We start from the raw sequence: 20,325 nt of genomic DNA on the forward strand, positions 1-20,325 counted from the left end.
GAGACCAGAATTGCACGCAGTACTCCAGGTGCGGGCTTGCCAGCACCCCTTACAGCTGCAGCATGACCTCCCTGCTCTTAAATTCAATCCCTCTGACAATGAAGGCCAACATCCCATTAACCCACCTTTTGTGATTCATGCACAAGCACTCTCAAGTCCCTTTTTTTTACCATTCAAATAATAATCTGCTCTTTCATTATCCTAAATAACCCAGTCTCCTCCTCACATGGACCCATAATCCTCAATGTAATCATCTGTCCCACCAACAATAATTTGCCAGCATTTATATGGTGACATTAACGAAGGAAAGTACCCTACATTTATCCCAAGTCGCATCATATCGTCATGGTATCTGGAGCTTAACTACACCCTCTCCTTGATACCAGGTATTGAAGGCCAAACTGTCAAGTTGAGTCAAGTTTATTTTCACATGCACAGGTATGGTGGGATTACAATTACAGTGGGAAACCTGTTTGTAGCAGAATCACAGGCACAGGGATTCAGACAATAGTACATAACTATTCAAGACATGAAGAAAAGAGTGTGCAAAGCATTTGTGCAAAAAAACAGAGAAGTTCATAGTAGCGCAAGAGGTAGGCAATAGGGAGACTTTAATGATTATTGTCAAAGCATGAAGTAATATTGTTTGGGTCATTTATACCGTTCAGATCCAATATACATTTTTAAGTAAATCTCTGGCAACTGAGGAACAGTCGCAGGAACAGCGTTCCGCTGTTGTTCCGTCTCAGTATACACACAATTCAAAAGGTGAACACAAGTGAATGTGTGTTGTGATGTGACTTGCAGAGAGATTTTGGGCTCGGATGAATGGTGGCCCCTGCTGCTGGCATCCTGTGCCGTACCAGCCCTGATCCAGCTCGCCATGCTTCCATGGTGCCCGGAGAGTCCCAGGTATCTGCTCATCGACCGGAAAGATAAGAACTCCTGCATGAAGGGTAAGCGGTGCCTAGGGAGGCAGGTAATTCTTCTTGTTGACTGTGGGAAGGCAAGAGGGAAAAGACATTAATAGACCCAGAGGCAGTTAATGTTCTCAAGTGAATGGAAAAGCATTCTCACTTTCTCTTTTCCATCAGTGGGTTCCCCATTCACGTTCCATTCCTCCATCTGTGCTCACTACACTTTCCTTCACCCTCCTCTCCTATCCACTCTCTCCTTTTCTCCTTCCTCTGTCCTCATCACATCCTTCAGGTGCTGAGGACACTCACTGTAGCCGCTGCTGTCACGATTCTGGGGATTCACCATTTCCATTCCCTGGCTTTGGACGTACCCGGCTGGAGGGAGTGGAGTTCCTTTTGTTTTTGCTGCATGGAAGAGTTGAGTTCAGCGCTCTCAAAGTGAAGATTTTGCCTTTGTTATACGAAGGCTTGGGAATCTTGAGAATTTGTAAATCATTTTTATTTATTTATTAATTGAAAGACAGACGCCACCCAGCAACCCCTGATTTAACCCTAGTCACAGCACAATTTACAATGAGCAAATAACCAACCAAGTGCTATGTCTTTGGACTGTGGGAGAAAACTGGAGCAGTCAGATGAAAGCCACGCTGCCCGTGGGAAGAACACACAAACTCCTTACGGAGAGCAGCTGGTTAGTACCTAGCACAACGAAGTGAAACGTGGCTATCTCACTTTGAACAGAGAGCTTCAATAATACGACTTATGACACAGTAATGGCAATCAAGGAACCATCTCCAGTTCCAGGCACCTAACAGTTCCCGACTCCACTGAACATTGACAAAGCATTCTTCACCCTGCCTCTAGGCTGCATGAAGAGCTCATACTTAGAGAAATGCGGGCATTTTAAATAATAATCCGCATTGGCCAGAAGGCCAGGAACGTGGATGCGAGGTGAAGAACATCCTGTGTCTCTGCGTTCTCTGCCGGAGCATTGGACATCTGTGGATGTCGGAATGTCGTAGATCTATGGGAGTGGATGTCGGTGTGAGCAGGAGGCACAAGGGCGAGGCGATCAGTGTGCCCAGAGTTTGAGTTTCATCATTGGCTTGTCCAGGGGCCAATGCTAAAGATCGAGCCCATAGGTCAATTGGAAGTCCAGAATTCAATGCCTGATGGCTGAAGTCTGGAGACTCGAGTCCTCCGCTAGAGTGGAACAGTCCGTGTGGGTGGGTGAGTGGGAGGTAGGAAAGGGGCTTGTTTTGTTGCTTGTTGTGCTCTGTGTTGTTCTGTTGAACATTGTAGACATGCTATGTTGACGCTGGAATGTGTGGCCATACTTAGGGCTGCAACCTGCACATCCCTAGGTCTGTTGGTTGTCAATGCAAATGACACATTTCACTGTACAAGTGATAAATATATCTGAATCTGAAACAGACATCCATAAATCTGATTTATTCTCTCAATAATCTAGTGTGAGTCCTTCTCCACCAACCCCCCCCCACCCCCCACCACCCCACACAATCCCAATAGCTTGCTCTGCTGTGGATCGTAATGTTCATTCGTACAGGGGTTTTCAAGGGGGTTGCCTCCTAATGAACTCACTTCAGACAGCAGATGTTTATTTTGTCACCAAGATCTTCATATTTTTAAAGATTTAGATGGTCACAGTGTAGTGGAAAGGAGGAGCTGAATCATTATCGATCTGGTAACCAATGGCGTCACCCTTTCTGTTTTCTCAGCTCTGAAAAGGCTGCACGGTAATATCGACATCACCGCAGAAATGGACGAAATGCTGGAAGAGCAGGCTGTGCTTGAAGGTCAAAGTACAAAGAGAATCTGGGAGCTGTTCCAGGATGGAGCCGTCCGGTGGCAGATGATCATAACCTTTCTGCTGGGCAGCGCCTTCCAGTTATGTGGCAACGATGCTGTAAGTAGGATTAAGCTAGTCACTGCAGTGTGGCTGCCCCAAAGCTCTGGCAGTATGAGTACAGCCCTCACCTCAGCTGCTGTTTGTGTGCAGTTTGCTCCCTCCTGAAACCTAAAGAGGTGCTGGCAACTTAATTTCCTCTAGTTAGGCTAGAATAATTAAAGGGCTGAAAACTGTGATTGTGAGAGAGAGCAAGGAGAAAAGAGTGAGATGGGAGTAACCAATGATCTGCTGAGGAACTCAGTGGGTACAACAGCACCCATGGAAGGAAGGGAGCTGACGATACTTCAGATGAAAACCCTGCCTCAAGAAACATTGACAATCCCTCTTTGCCTCAGATCCGCAGAGCTCCTCCAGCGGCTTGCTTGCAGCTTCGGGTTCCAGCGTCTGCTGTGCCGTGCCTCTCCGAGGTCAGGAATGAGATTGATGGGATTACTCCGGTGGGATGGGCCTTAGGGGCTGAACAGAAGGATCTACACTGTGCACTGGTGCTCGAGGCAACCTGAACCTGAGTTCAGCAGGCTGCTGCTATGCTGCACACTACTTCTCCCTCGTCTCTGCATTCCATCATTAGCCCCAAAGCACCTTCCTTCATCCATTCTAATCATACAGCTCTGGACACACAACTACAGGATGCTGCCCGGTTTAGAGGGCACGTGCTATCACAAGAGGCTGGATAAACTTGGGCTGTTTTCTCTGCAGCAGAAGGTGGGGGGGGGGGTAGATCTGATAGAGGTTTACAAGATTATGAGAGGCATAGTGGACAAAGAGTATCTGTTTCCCAGGGTTGAACTGTCCAATACCAGAGGGCAAGCATTGAAGGTGAGAGGGGGTAGGTTCAAGGGGGATGTGAGGAGTAAGTTTTTTACTCAGAGAATCGTGAATACCTGGAATGTGCTGTCTGGTGTGGAGGCAGAGGAAAAAATGTTTGAGGCTTTTAAGAGATGTTTGGTAGACACGTGGATGTAAGGAAGGTGCAGGGTATGGGCATTGTGTAGGGAGAAGAGGGATTAGTGTTTGGGTGTTTTTGATTTGATTTTTAGCTGGTTCGGCACAACATTGTGGGCCGAATGGCCTGTTCCTGTTTCTGTACTGTTCTATGTTCACATCTGCAAAGAACTCCAATGGATTGCTAAAACATTATTTCCCTTCCATAAATCCCTGTTAACTCTGTTCAGTCCTACTGTTCTTTACCTGCCACTCAGTTAATATCTCTGTCAATATACAGACTGATAGTTTCCTGTTTTTGTTCTCTATATCTCTCTTCTTTCCTTAATAGTGGGAACACATGTGCTACCCCCAATCCACATGAACAGTTCTAGAGTTTTAGAGGCCTGGCCATCTGCATGGCCATCTCATTAAAAACTCTGTGTTGTGAATCATCAGGTCCTTGGGACTTATCAGCTTCCAAGCTCACCAGCTTTTCTAGTCTATTTTCCAGTAATAGTTAATTCCTTCAGTTCCTCATTCTCACAAGAGCCTTGATTCTCTTTTATATCGCTTAAGTTTTGCATTTCATTTCAAGAGGACTAGAATATAAAAGCAAGGATGTAATGTTGAGACTTTATTTGGGCCTCACTTGGAGTATTGTGAGCAGTTTTGGGCCCCTTGTTTTTGAAATAATGTGCTGAAACTGAAGAGGATTCAAAGGAGGTTCACAAAAATGATTCCTGGATTGAATGGCTTGTCATATGAAAAGCATTTGATGGCTTAGGGCCTGTATTCACTAGAATTCAGAAGAATGAGGGATGATCTCATCGAAACATATCAAATTGTAAAAGGCTTTGATAAAGTGGATGTGGAGAAGATGTTCCTTATGTTGGGAGAGTCTAAGACTAGAGGACATAGCCTCAGAATAGAGCTGTGTTCTTTTAGAACAGAGATGAGCAAGAATTTCTTTAGTGAAAGAGTAGTGAATCTATGGAATTTTTTGCCACATGTGGCTGTGGGGGACAAGTCTTTACGTACTCTTAAGGCAGAGGTTGATAGATTCTGGACTGGTCAGGGCGAGAAGGGATATGGGGAGAAGGCAGGAGATTGGAATTGAGAGGAGCATTGGATCAGCCATGATGAAATGGTGGAGCAGAGTCAATGGGCCAAATGGCCTAATTCTGCTCTTATGTCTGATAGTTTAATGTTTTTTTTCCATGAACCTTCAGACCATGGAAGCAGAGTTAGGCAATTGGGCACATTGAGTCTGGTCTGTCATTTGACCATGGCTGACTCATTTACCATCTCAACCCCATTATCCTGCCTCTTCTACATAACCTTTGATACCTTTACCAATTAAGAACCTATCAAACTCTGCTTTAAATATACCCAATGGCTTGGCCTGCACGATCTGCTGGGAGGGGGCAGCACGGTAGCATTGTAATTAGTGTAATGCTATGATGCTAATCACTACCGCCCACGACTTGGGTCCAATTCCCTCTGTTGTCTGTAAGGAGTTTGTACGTTCTCCCCCGTGACCGTGAGGGTTTCCTCTGGGTTCTATGGTTTCCTCCCACGTTCCAGGAGTAGGTTAATTGGTCACATGGGTGTAAGTGGGTGTCATGGACTCAAGAAGGGTATATGGTGATTGTTTAATTTCTCCACTCCTGACAAAGCCCAAGGACAGACTTGACTCGAATGACAATGGCTGGAACAGAACCTTGTAATCTCTGAAGTGAGGTGATTCACCCATTCCTGATTTCCTCCCCGTCCTTTGTAGGTGATACTCTTAGCCATGGACACATGGAGGTCTACACGTCCAGCAGACTGGAGGCATGCAGCCTCATAGAACTCAGCCAGCAACCCACTGCTTCCTGTTTCATTCCTCTTGAAAGAATGGATAAACCTTGTCAGCTTATCCAAAGATGATGGTTCTTCTAAACTGTCACTTCAACTCTCTAAGATAGACCAGAAGTTCTTAAGAGCTGAGTTGTGGCTTTGATTGTCTTTCCACATCCGAAATTATCTTTGAATTGAGTAGCATGCTACACTATCTATGAGTCAAAGGGTCACGGCCCGAAACGTCAACTATCTACTCATTTCCATAGATGCTTCCTGACCTGCCGGTCCCTCCAGCATGTTGTGTGGGGTTGTGGTTGTTGTGGGACTGAAGTACAGTTTCAGGCAAGGTAGTAGAGAACAAATCATCATGAAAAACATCCAACTTCTTGAATACGTTTAATATGAAAAGGGATTAAGAAATATGGGGAGAAGGTGGGAACAGGGAATGAGGTATCCATGACCCCTTGGCTTTGTGATAATCCAGTAGTTCTGGGATGGCAGGGTAGTGTAGTGTTTAGCACAATCTCTTACAGTGGCCTGTTGTAAGATCTGAGTTCAGTTCCTGCCACCAGCTGTGAGGAGTTTGTTCGTTCTCCCTGTGACCACAAACTTCTCTTACAGTGCTCCGGTTTCCTCTCACTTTCCGGAGATGTACAAAGTAGGGCTAGTGAGTTGTGGGCATGGCGCTGGGAGCTCAGCGACACTTGTGGGCTTCCCAGCATAATCCTCACTGACCTGATTTGATGGAAAAGATATATTTTACAGTATGTTTCGATATACACTTGACAAATAAAGCTGATCTCACTTATCTTTAGTTTCTTGTTTGGCAATTCTGATTCCAGGTTTTAGTTCCAGATTAATTTAGGTAAATGCTTTAGATTTCCCAGCTACAATGGCATTTGAAGACAGATATGAAGTAATTAAGAGCAGGAGTAGGTAATAGACATCTGCACCCTGTTCTCACTCCACAACAATACACATGCCCCCCTCTGTGTACCTTCTTCTATTTTAATGTTAAACATAGTGCCTTGATGAGTTTGTTTCTGCTGCCTCTGTGCTGGAGAATTGCACAGATCCACCTGTCTCTGAATGAAGACATTTCCTCTATCTGGCATTCCATCAGGCTGTGCCCCATAGTTCTGTGTTCTCCAGCCCGAAAGACTGGATTTGTGCCTACAGGTCATTCATCTAGGCTGCTGGATTACTGAACCAGGAAGTTAACCACTAGATCTTGTATTTCCTTTTTTTTGTAATTTGTTTTTTATTGAAGTTCATCATCAAACAAACATTTCCATAAGATGTATTTCAGACATTGTACATATATATCATATAATCATATATATCACAAATCTCCACAAAGTATTTGTCTGAGGTATACACTCATAGAAAAGAGTGGAAAGAATAAAAAAACAAGCAAAAGGAAAGAACTATGTACAAGTAGGGAGTGATCTTTTTGTTTTACAACAGATTCATTGATTTGTGAGAATAAAATCAGGCCTATGAGGCATTATGTAGTTGAACCATTTTTCCAAGTATGAATCAAATTGTTCCAGCTTATGATTAACAGATGCTGTTATCTTCTCCATTTTGTAAATGTCCATTGTAACGTCCATCCAAGCATTTAAAGTTGGGCTCTCCTGTGATAACCATTTCCTAGTAAGAGTTTTTTTTACCAGCCACCAGAAGTATATTTATTAAATATTCATTTCTTTTCATCCATTCCTGAGGTTTATACCCAAAGTATATGGTCTTACTCTCTAAGGGTATTTCACATTTAAAGATGTCTTGTAGGGCGTTGTGTATCCCCCTCCAATAGTCTTTGATAAGAGGGAAGTCCCAAAAAATATAATAATGATTTGCATTTTGATTTCCACAATTTCTCCAGCAAACAGGGAGGTTACTATCATAATGGGATTCCTGAGAGGATGTAATAAAATATCTTATCAAGTTTTTCCATCCAAACGCCCTCCATTTCTGTGAACTGGTACACTTCCATTGATATCTCCATATTGTTGTCCATTCTTCCTCAGATATAATTATCCCTCCTTCCTTCCCTCATTTTGTTTTAATCTATGAAGTTGAATGTGGTTTAAGATTTGACAGTCCCTTATACATGCTTGAAATGATTCTACTACCGTTATCTGAATTATATGCTTTTCTAAATAGCTCTATCAAGCATGTACTTGCCTTGGTTACATTTTAAGCATCTTATTAACATATTGTCACATCTGTAAATACTGATAAAAATCTTGTTTTTCTAATTAGTGTTTCTCTTTAAGCATTTCAAAACTAGACAGTGTTCCTTCTTTCATTATGTTGCAAAGAACTGTTATTCCTTTAGCTGTCCAGTCCTTAAATCTAGCATCCAATTTATTTGGTGTAAAATCCGAGTCATATGCACACCATTTAAGAATTGCAATATCTCCCTCTAGATTATATTCTTTTATAGTAGTTTTCCATATTTTAAGAGTCAATTTCACCCATGGGTTATCAATAGTATTTATGTATCTTTGCAAGTTGTTACCAACCAAAATTGCTTGTATGGAGATGGGAAGTACCCACTCCTCAATGTTTTTCCATTGAGCGTCATATGATGGGTTGCACCAACATATCACAGCTCTCGGCTGTGCTGCAAAATAGTAATCTCTAAGAGAAGGTAGGCCCCATCCCCCCTTTTCCTTTGCTAATTGCAAAGTTTTGAGACAAACTCTAGGCCTTTTACCCTGCCAAATATACCTTGATAACATCCTGTTCCATTCATTGAATTGATTTTGATTATTGGTAGGGTCTGAAAGAGATATAACAGTCTGGGCAGTATATTCATTTTAATAGACTCAATCCTTGAACTGAGACTGAAAAAAGGAGTCAGGTTCCATCTTGCCATATCTTCCTTAATTTTTATATAAAGGCTGATAATTATATTCTGATAATTTTTTCAAATCTTTTGGCATAATGATGCCTAAATATTTGATAGACTCTGTGTGCCATGCCCAGGGATATCTACTTTCAATTTCTCTTGGTGGGCTATAGTAATATGAAAGTAATTGGGTTTTATCTATGTTGATCTTCTATCCTGATTGTTCATATTGTTCAAAGGATTGCATCAATTTAGGTAAAGAGTATGTTGGTTGCCCTAGATAGACCAAAATGTCATCCGCATAACAAGCCAATTTAAGCTCTGTCCCTTTAATAGTAATTCCCCAGATATCTTCATTTTGTCTGATGTATTGAGCTAATGGTTCTAGATATAACACGAAAAGTAGCAGTGACCATGCACAACCCTGTCTCATGCCCCTTTCTAGGGTAAGGCTATTTGATAAATATCCATTGATTTTAATCCGAACAGTAGGGTTGTCATATAGTGTCTGTATAGTTTTAATAATTGTGTCTTGGAAACCAAATCTATGTAAAACTCTGTAAAGAAAATTCCAATTAACTGAATCAAATACCTTTTCAGTGTCCATGCTTATCACTATTGCTTCAATTTTATTTTTTTGTATATGATCCATAATGTGAAGTGTCCTTTGTATATTGTCTTGTGTCTGGTGTTGTCGTATAAAACCTGTCTGATTGTTACATATCAGTATGGGTAGAAACTCCTCTAATCGTTTGGCCATGATGGAGGTAAATAATCCATTATCTACATTAAGAACAGATATTGCTCTAAATGAGCCACATTCTATTTTATCCTTGCCTTCTTTCCATATAGCTGAGATTTTCGCTTCCTTCCAACTGGGTGGCATTTGTGCCTTTTTTAGAGCCCAGTTCAGTGTGGGGAGTAAAACAGGAATAACTCATTTTTAAATTCTTTGTACCACTCTGCCATATACCCATCTGATCCTGGTGACTTGCTTAATTTAAGCCTATTAATTGCAGCTTTTAATTCAACTTCAGTTATGTCAGCAGTCATCGTTCTATTTTGTTCTTTTCTTAAAGTGGGTAAATCTAGAGAATTCAAGAAGGTGTCAATTTGGGTTATGCTTCCCCCTGGAACTTTGGAATGTAGAGTTTTGTAAAACACTTCAAAAGTTTATTGAATTTCACTTAGCTTTTTTTTTATCATTTTCGTTCTTGGGTCCCTAATTCTATGAATTGTATTTTCTGCTATCCTTTTTTTCAGTTTCCACGCCAGTATTTTCATAGATTTTGATCCACTTTCATAATGTCTCTGTTTCAGAAACATTAAATTTTTCCTGATTTCTTGCGTAGCCAAACTATTAATTTCATTCCTAATTCTTTTAATTTCCCCTAATGTATCCTGTGCCAAATTCAATTTGTATTTTTTCTTTAGTTCCTTCAGCCTATTTTGTAATTCCTCTAATGTTTTATTCCTTATTTTTTTCTTATATGAAGATATCACTATAATTTTCCCTCTTAAGACAGTCTTCAGAGTATCCCATAAAATGGGAGGTGAAACCTCGCCATTATCGTTAAATTCTAAGTAGAGACCAATTTCTTTTTTAATTTGTTCCTTAAAGTACTGATCATTGAGTAGACTTGAATTTAGTTTCCAAATAGTATTCTTTGGTTGTAGGTCAAAATCAACAGATAAATATATAGGTGCATGGTCACTTACATCTATTGTCCCAGTACCACAGGTGTTTATTTTGTCTTTTTCAGATGTTATAAATCTTGTATTTCCAAGCCCCATCTCATTTATTCCCCTTTTCCAGTAGAATGGACATATTAAACTTTCATAATTCCCCACCCAAGAGGTCTGTGAAGGCTTGGACACTTAATACATCCAAGACAGAGATTGATTGACATTGCAAGCAAGAGAACAGTCACCATCTTTTTTAGTAATGTATTTTTTTATTGAAGTTCATCATCAAACAAACATTTCCATAAGACGTATTTCTGACATTGTACATATATATCATATAATCATATATATCACAAATCTCCACAAAGTATTTATCTGAGGTATACACTCATAGAAAAGAGTGGAAAGAAAAAAAAACAAGCAAAAGGAAAGAGCTATGTACAAGTAGGGAGTGATCTTTTTGTTTTACAACAGATTCATTGATTTGTGAGAATAAAATCAGGCCTATGAGGCATTATGTAGTTAAACCATTTTTCCCTGTATGAATCAAATTGTTCCAGCTTATGATTAACAGATGCTGTTATCTTCTCCATTTTGTAGGTGTCCATTGTAATTTCAATCCATGCATTTAAAGTTGGGCTCTCCTGTGATAACCATTTCCTAGTAAGAGTCTTTTTACCAGCCACCAACAGTATATTCATTAAATATTTATCTCTTTTCAACCATTCTTGAGGTATATCTCCAAAATATATGGTCTTGAATGGGGTTGGGGGATGGTGGTTACTGAAAGGCTTGAACCCTTATTTCATACTGTTCCCACCAAATGCTTTACTGAGACATCCGTTCAACCTCCAGGTTAGCTGCTGTGTGGACCTGCACAATGTTGTTGCACTCACAATGCTTCATGGTCAGTCACACTGTCTGGAACATTCACACAGACTCAAACAACCAGTGGTTAGGTGCTGTAGATTGTAGAGTTAAACAATGGAATAACTGACTCCCCCACTTCACTGTCACAACCTGAATTGGTTACCAGTGGCACAATCAGCACACAGCACATTATGGAGAAATGCTGAGGCTGTGAGTTCGCATCTCACCAAGAGCACATGTGGGTTCCCATCCTCGATGAGGAGAGGAATGTGTTTGTTAAGTCTGTTAGACATGACCTGTCTGTTTTTTGTTCATAATGTGATTGTGTAATAGCATTGCCATGATTGAATTTATAATAAATGTATTTTTGTAAAGAAAACTAAATTACATGAATTTACTGCCTGTCCAATGCATTATTCAGTCTATATTTTGCTGGATTCAGAGTCTAATTTCTTTTTTTTTCGGACAGATGTATTACTACGCTGTATATGTGTTCCGTGCTGCAGGAATTCCTGATGAAAGGATCCAGTATGTCACCATTGGAACTGGGTGCTGTGAGTTCACTACCTCATTGACAAGTGTACGTACTCTTTCACTATGAACCAATTTTCCTCACAATTCTGTTGTTAGGTTATGACAATCTCCATCAAATCTAATTTCCAACTCTCACATTTTTTTGACTTTAATCGCAGGACTGAGTTGCACCAGTGTTGGCTGTTCTGCCATCTTTCCACAGTGTCCTCTGAATTTACATAAGTCATTGATTCTCCCTGTCACTAAAATTATACACAGGTTGATTCATGCTGCTTAAAGATAGTGCAGAGGTGAGATACATGCTGGATAACATCAACATGGGCTGGATAAAATATTTTAAAATATACTAGAGACCTGAGCAGATTAAATATTATACATCAAAATACCTAATTTGGAGACCACTAGAGCAATTATGAGTCTGACAACCCAGCCTGTACATGGCACTATGCCTTGAAGGAAGACAATATTTCCTACTAAGTGAAACATAATGGCTTAGAAATTCCTCTGATCAACTGAAACAAATGGCTATTTTCACTCACTTCTTCTTACAAATCCACTTCCAAAGGTTTCAAAGGTACATTAATGTCAGAAAAATGTATACACCATACATCCTGAAATGCTTCTTTTCACAGACATCCCCAAAAACAGAGGAGTGCCCCAAAGAATGAATGACAGTTAAATGGTAGAACCACAAAAGTTCCTCCCTCCCACTACCCTCCCTCCCGCGCATAAGCGGCAGCAAGAACAATCCCCCCCCCCCCCACCAGGAAAAAAAAAGCATCGGCACCCGGCACTCAAGCGTGAGCAAAGCAACAGGAAAGACACAGACTTGTAGTTACCCCAAAGACTACATTGTTCACCCGGCATTCGACATACCACTGGCTCTCTCACTCTCCCAAATAAGGCAGAAAGAGGTCTCTCCAGACACATCTTCTAGAATTAACAAGCCTTTAACATCCCCACTCGCCACTTTATTTGTTCTGTCCCTCAAATTTAGGATCAGCTTGCCCATAGAAGGTAGAGAGTGGAGGTCGATGGGATTTATTTCGTGACTCGTGCTGTTCTGTCTCTCTTGCTTTCCAGCTTATAACAGATATTCACTTCATTAGCGTCCACCTTTCTCTTCAACAAACTTGGTTGATTTCTGTCTTCCCTCATTTCAATTTGAACAATTACGAAGCTGCTTCTTCCTCTCCTAAAACCTGTTGAGTATTTTCAACATTTTCTGCTTTTATTTTGGATTTTCAGCATCAGTATGGTATTCTGTTTCTGAAGAACTTTGCCTTGTTCATGTATGACAAAGCCTAAGATCTTGTATGTTTTATTAACTCCTCTTTAAATATTTTCATTTATCCTACATATCTCAATCTTCTGGATGAGCGTCCATGAGGGACCTTCTCAAATACCTTACTAAGATCCATGAAGAAAATATCCATTTAATATATCCTAATACCTTAGAATCTGAATCAGCTTTATTATCATTCACATATTCCATGAAATTTGGTGTTTTCTGGCAGCAGTATAGTGCAATAGATAAAAAACAATAAGTTATAATAAGAAATATTTAAAAAAATAAATATGGAAGTACGGGGCACTCCTCTGTTTTCGTGGATGTTTGCGAGGAGAAAGAATTTCAGGATGTATATTGCATACATTTCTCTGACATTAAATGTATCTATTGAAACCGAAAATGGGGTATGTGTTCATAGTCTGTTTAGAAATCTGATGGCAGCTGGAAAGAAACTGTTCCTGTAACATTGAGTGTTTATCTCAGACTCCTTCCAGACCCTTTTCCCTCATGATAGCAATGAGAAGAGGACAGGTCCTGGATGGTGAGGATCCTGAGGCATCGCTATTGGAGATACCCTCGATGGTGGGGAGGCAAGTGCCATGTTGGCTGAGTTCACAACCCTCTGCAGTTTTTTTTACCAGGGCTTCCATGCTAAACCGGAGATGTAACTAGTCAGTATGCTCTCCGTGGTACAGTTGTAGAAATGTCACATATCAGAGATACATGCACATGAATCCTCAAGGATTGTCCTGTTTATTCCATATCGCATCTTCGAACTGTGCCTGCCAAAATACTGATGACTCTTTCTCTCCAATCTCTGGCTGTTGCAACTGGAAACACTAGAAAAACAACTTTTAAAGAGCTTTAAGTAGTTCCTGTCAATCCTCTGAATTATGAAAACTTTTACTGTAACTGTAGTTCTGTGCTCTTCAGATCCCCTCGTGCATTGCACACTGATGCCTTGATCTGCATGGTAAGCCTTCGAAGGGTGATCAGTTCAAGCAGCAACCAATGACAACATTAATTTTCCTCCGTTAGAATCTGTTCATTGACCGGACTGGACGCAAGGTGCTGCTTATGGGAGGTTATAGTCTGATGGCTACTTGCGGAATATTGTTCACCATCTCCTTGACTCTTCAGGTATGTCATAGCTTCTTCCACACTGGTAAAAGGGACAAGTCATGTTGCATTTCAACTGTTTTCCTGTTAAGTTTCCACTAACTGGAACACATTTATCTGGTGTGTTCATATACATATGAAGGTCATGTTTTAAGAATTCCCAACTATGGGAACCTTTGCTCAATTTTGTGCTCTTGGATGATAGGTTAAAACTCCAACCTATCAATGGGCCACATTTCCTTTCCTTTTCAAATCTTATTATTATTATTATTATTATTATTATTATCCAAAATAACAAGTGTACATTGAAGTAAGTAACACTTACAATGTATCAAAAGAGAAACAAAACAATATTAAGGATTGAAAAATACGGTGACACAAAAAAAAAGAGAAGAAAAAAAAAACCCTATTGAAGCAAGAAAAAAATGGGAAAAAGAAAAGAACCCATTAGGTGTTCAACCCCGGAACCATGCATCATACAAAAAGCTTCTAAAGATAAACATCAAACTGCCAGCAAGAAAAATTATACCAAAATGTACAATTAGATCGTGGAGGAAATCTATCAATTAACTCAAATGGTAATAATAAGCAAGTGAACCCCATCTTTTCTCAAAATCAAACATAGGTTTGAAAGTTCAACTTCTAATTTTCTCCAAACTAAGACATAACGTCACTTGAGAGAACCATTGTGACAGAGTGGGAGCCAACGTATCCTTCCACTTCAACAGAATGGACCTACTAGCTGTCAATGTAACAAACGCAATAACATGTTGGTCACACAAAGAAATACCACAGATATTTTTGAGGAATTATTCCAAAGAGCACAGTTCATTTGTTAGGTTGTAAATTAATTTTAAGTGCTTTAGAAATTGTAGAAAAAACTGACTTCCAAAACTGTTCCAGTATAGAACAAGACCAAAACATGTGTGTCAGTGTAGCTGTCTCAGTTTTACATCTATCACAATGACTATCAGCATTTTATTTTAGACTATTCATTTTAGACAATCTCTCCTTCGTCAAATAGAAACGATGTACAATTTTAAAATGAATCAATGAATGGCTAACACAAATCGAGGAAGAGTTAACCAACTTCAAGATCTGCATCCAGTCCTCCATTATAAAAGTCAGATTAAGTTCCTTTTCCCAATCTTGTTTAATCTTAAAGAAAAGGGCACTTATCCCATTGTAATAATAAATTTTAAATTCTTCCAATGGAACCCTTCATCAAAGGGTTCATACTCAATAGTATCCAACAGGTCGGCCTATAATATGCAAGGAAAATTACTTAAATATTTTTGTAAGAAATGTCTAACTTGAAGATATTGTAAGAAGTGTGAATATGAAAGAGAGTATTTATCAACTTAATTGTTCAAAAGACATCAGTCTATCTTCTTTAAATAGATCCAAAAAAAGAATTAATACCTTTAGTTTTTCAAAATGAAAAAATTGGATCACTCAAAGAAGGCTTAAAAAAGTTTTAATAAATTAAATTACAAAGTTTAAAGTTTTTAAGTTTAAAATAATTACAGAACTGGAGCCAAATTTGTAAAGAATACTTAATCACAGGGTATAAAATTTAAATTAGCAACTTTAGCTAATTGTATAGGTAGAGCAGCTCCCAATAACGAGGTTAAATAAAACTGTTTCACAGCTTTCAATTCCAAATGTACCCAAATTGGCCGCTCATTCTTATCAACCCAGTATAACCAAAAGGACATACATTGCACATTAACAGCCCAGTAATACATTCTTAAATTAGGCAAAGCATGACCTCTGTCCTTTTTCAATTTTTGTAAGTGGCATTTAGCAATTCTTGGTCTTTTATCATTCCAAATAAAAGATGAGATAATAGAATCAATTCGATCAAAAAACTTCTTAGTCAAAAAAACGGATATTCTGAAATAAATATAAGAATTTTGGTAAAATCAGCATTTTGACTATATGGATGCGGCCAGCAAGGGAAAACGTAAGTGGGTTCCATCTGCTAAATAAATATTTCATAGAATCTACTGAGGGAACAAAATTACCTTTATAAAGATCCTTATATTTTTTAGTGATTATAATGCCTAGATATCTAAAGGAATCCATAACTTTGAAAGGAGAATTATCATATATAGAAACAGATTCATTTAAAGGAAACAGTTCACTTTTATTAAAATTAATTTTACATCCTGAAAAATCTCCAAATTCATTGAATAATTTTAGCAAGGCAGGGATAGAGTCCTCAGGATTAGATATATAAACCAGTAAATCATCAGCATAAAGAAAAATCTTATGAATGGTCTCATTCGACTTGATCAAACGCTTTTTCAGCATCCAAAGAGATGACGCATTGTGGAATTTTAAAAGAAGATGAATATATAATATTAAATAATCTCCGAACATCTGAAAAGGAATAACGACCCTTTAAAAATCCTATTTGATCATCAAAAATAATTTTACCCAAAGTGGGCCACATTTCCCTACGGGTTGTCAGAACAATAGCTATTGGGTGGGGGGAGGGGAGTGAAGTTAAAAACTAGAATGGAAGGGATAAAATACTCAAAGGAATCGGTGTGACAAATTGAATGGCCTATTCTTGATCTTTATTTCACTGCCTAATTTACTTTAAGCTGCTGATAAAACTCTCATTAAAGTATAGTGAATTGTAGGCTCTATTATTACAATATAATCCTGACTGACCTTTATTCTTCTATTCTCTAAGGTCATTAAAAAAACACCATGCCAATATTGTTACTCCCACTGTGCCACCCATCCATTGCTCTTGGTACTGACATGCACCAGCACCAAGTTAAGCCTTATATACATTCTAAAATTTTCATCCTTACTTTGAAATCCCTACATGACCTTGAGTTCCCCTCTATCTTTAACCTTTCACAGTCCTGTAAATCTCTTGGAAATTGGGGATCCTTTAATTCAGCCTGTTAGCTCAGCTCTGGATTTAACTTTTCCACTACTGGTATTTATATTAAATGATGTTCTTTATATGAAATAAGCTCCTCAAATCTTCTGTTTCTTTCTGCCATCCATCAAGATGCTCTTTGACCAAAGATTTCATCACCTGCCTTAATACTTCCTTCGATCATTTGTAGTCAACTTTTTCTGTTTCATAATGGCCCCAGTGAAGTGTTAAATACATAAATGCAGACAGTTATTGCTGTGTGTAAAAGTGGGCATTGACAGACCAAAATATTGATGGACTTGTATAGTGCTGAGCATAGCATAAACTTTTATAATCCACCCTGAGGAACAATCAGATCCAAGGCCAGGTTTGTGATTTGTTCTCAGTGGAAGATGTTGTGCTTGAGTTGCTGGATTGATTTAAGTGAGACATACAAGATACAATATATATTAGTTAGCCAATTTACATTGAGGTTAAAAATCTGCAACCATGTATGTTTCGATTGGGAGGAATAATGGACTATGCTGCAACGTAGAGCTCTGGTTTGCCGTTTTGACATGAAGTGACAAGTAAAGCATGACTTTTGAATTGCGAGATGAGTATCAAATTAGCCTTACTAATCTTGACAAGATGTCACAATTTGGAAGAGTACTGTGCCTTACCTGTCTAATCGATTCTCCCTCTTTACTGACCTAGGACAAGATCAGCTGGGCGCCGTTCCTCAGCATGGCCTGTATCTTTGCATCGATCTTAGGCTTTGGAATTGGCCCAGGTTATTATTGCTATTAAACTTTTTATCTTACACAGAGAGAAACAAAATCAAAAGAGAACAAGGCAATTACAAAATATCTGATGTAGAAGCTAAAAAATGCTGGGAGTATTCACTGGGTCAGGCAGCGTCTGTGGAGAGAAAGTGACCGAGAAACAGAATTAATGTTTCTACTTGATGATCTTCATCATAACAGTAAGTAAGACAAGCTCTAAACAAGGGTAAAGATATAGCATGAAAGGAATTAAACTATAATAGTGAAGATGGCAAAAGATTAGATGCCTAAAATGGGGTAGAAATAAAATGAATGGTTCAAGAAAGATATAAACGGGAATAGCCAGATCACCAAGGGACATTGTTGAACTTCATGTCAGCTGGAGGGATGAGAAGTGCCTAAGAAAAGTGAAACAGGTGCTTTGAACTTCCCAGAAACAGGAGGGGCATGGAGCAGTTGGAAGTTAAACATGTGTGGAAAATGGGTTTTTCAGTTGTGTAGCCCCAAGTGGACTTGCTTATTTTCACTAGACTCCCATATTCCAGTAGAACCCAGGGTTAGAGACATCCTCATATTGCATCTGCCATTCCAACCCACTTTACTTCACAACTATAATGCTGTCCTTGCCCCATTTGATGCAGTTCCACGTCCAATATACATACAGTACGTTCAGTTGTAAAAATATAGTTTGCAAGGTGTACTCTTCCCCGTTGACTATCCATGAAGAATGTTTCACTATATTTCAATATCATGTATTTTAGTTCCACTCAACTTGTAAATTCTTTTTCTTTTCCATATCTTAGCTGGTGTGTCTGCAGTCATCCCGATGGAAATCTTTGACCAGACTGCACGGCCAGCCGCCTACATGATCATTGGCTCCCTGTTCTGGATAAACCTCATTATAGTTGGTCTGGCTTTTCCATTTCTTGTTGTAAGTTTCCTGAATGCAATTGAATTTTCTGGCACAAACTATAGAGATTTTGTTAAATATTCTAGGTTGCAGCACATGTCCTTTTTGGAAGTTTCTTGCATATAATTATTCACTAATTTGAATTTTTTCTATCTTGTACTTTGTGAGCTGTATTATTGATTCACTCTGTTGGAAGTTTTGCTGAAGTGACATGCTTTAATGATGTCCACCTCTCCTTAGTTCTGTTCTTACTACCCATAGGCACAGTTTAAATCTGCACCTTCCACCTTCCCACACACACTCTGGAGGATTGAAGATTCACCCAGTCACCATTCCATTGAAGATTCACCCAGTCACCATTCTATTGAAGACTCACCCAGTCACCATTGTATTGAAGACTCACCCAGTCACCATTCCATTGAAGACTCACCCAGTCACCATTCTATTGAAGACTCACCCAGTCACCATTCCATTGAAGACTCACCCAGTTGCCATTCTATTGAAGACTCACCCAGTCACTGGCAACTGGTCACCCAGTGTCACACTCTTAGTCACTAGTTGAAATACAGGGATCTTGCATATTGTAGAGACTTGTCTGGCAGTGGGACTGGCACACACAGTCTCCAGCCATCAGCAGGTCAGAAGCCATAACAACAGAAAGGTTAGCTCAGGCTTTGCAAGAGGGCAGAGCTACACAAAAGTCCTACCATAGAGGACTTTTGAGACTGAAGAAATAGACCACAGATGAGTATGCACAATGCTATAAAGCAGGACTGCAGTGTAAATGTGGACAGAGTCCAGATCCTAGCATGTACATGGTGTTGTGTAGAATTCAGAGCCACATCTTCCAGCATGGAAGTGGCAGCCAGTTCAATTTCATCACCTGTAGACCATATGGAGTAAATCACAGTTGACATGTCAGCTTCCACTCAACTATAAGCCGAGGTCAACCAACTTGCGAGTGTTGTACTGGAAGCTCTATCAGCTTCTGCTGAGGGTCCAGGCAAGAACTTTGAAGTTGCACTTGAAGAATAACATGAAATATGAAAAAATAAACAGAGTGTTCCAAGATCTCAGCACGTCAGGCAGCATCCACGGAAAGTGAAAAACATAAACATTTCAAACCAATTATCTTTAGGAGATGTGGAACAAGATTAGATATGTAACACACAAAATGCTAGAGAAACTTAGGAAACATCGATAGAAAGGAATAAATAGTCTCGGCCTGAAACGTTGACCCGTTATTCCTCTCTATGCTGTAGATGCCACCTAACCTGGTGAGTTCCTCCAGCATTTTGTGTGTGTTGCTCCAGATTTCCAGCATTGTGGAATCTCTTGTGTTTAAGATTAGTTGAAAGTATGGACATTGCAAGTCAAATATGTAATGGCAAATGCATTTAAACAGTACACTACCAAAGGGCACTGACTCTGTCTTACTGTCTTTCAGGAAGGTCTGGGCAGTTTCTGCTATATGCCATTTCTTTCATTCAGCTTATTTGCAGCTATTTTCATTGGATGTTTCCTGCCAGAAACAAAAGGGAAAACCTTTCTGGAAATTTCTCAGATATTTCACAAGCGCAACTTTAAGACTCAACTGGAAGAATCATCAGCAAGTTCCTGAAAGCCAAGAGAGAAAAATAACGTCATGAGCACAAAACAGATAACTGTATTAATTGTATCATGGTGTAACACCCTTTGTCAACTAGCCTCTTTTTTCTTTTTAATGTCTGCTTTTCTTCACTTGCATGGGAGAAAATAAATGAATATTGAAATGTT

General features: G+C 39.4%; 1 protein-coding gene across 4 annotated transcripts in view; it reads left to right on the forward strand.

The window, feature by feature from the left end:
* Positions 1-20,325, forward strand: part of LOC132404254 (solute carrier family 2, facilitated glucose transporter member 11-like) — a 32,245-nt gene extending 11,920 nt beyond the window's left edge. For 2 of the 4 annotated variants that reach the window (XM_059988376.1, XM_059988375.1), the window contains 7 exons: positions 808-956; positions 2,657-2,844; positions 11,499-11,609; positions 13,893-13,994; positions 17,572-17,647; positions 18,443-18,570; positions 18,811-19,990. In XM_059988376.1, the coding sequence (XP_059844359.1) occupies positions 808-956; positions 2,657-2,844; positions 11,499-11,609; positions 13,893-13,994; positions 17,572-17,647; positions 18,443-18,570; positions 18,811-19,107 (1,051 nt within the window). In that variant the 3' untranslated portion in view covers positions 19,108-19,990. The other 2 variants (XM_059988377.1, XR_009515477.1) reach the window with 2 other exon arrangements.

This window comes from Hypanus sabinus, chromosome 13, assembly GCF_030144855.1.
Source record: "Hypanus sabinus isolate sHypSab1 chromosome 13, sHypSab1.hap1, whole genome shotgun sequence".
Taxonomy (NCBI): Eukaryota; Metazoa; Chordata; class Chondrichthyes; order Myliobatiformes; family Dasyatidae; genus Hypanus; species Hypanus sabinus.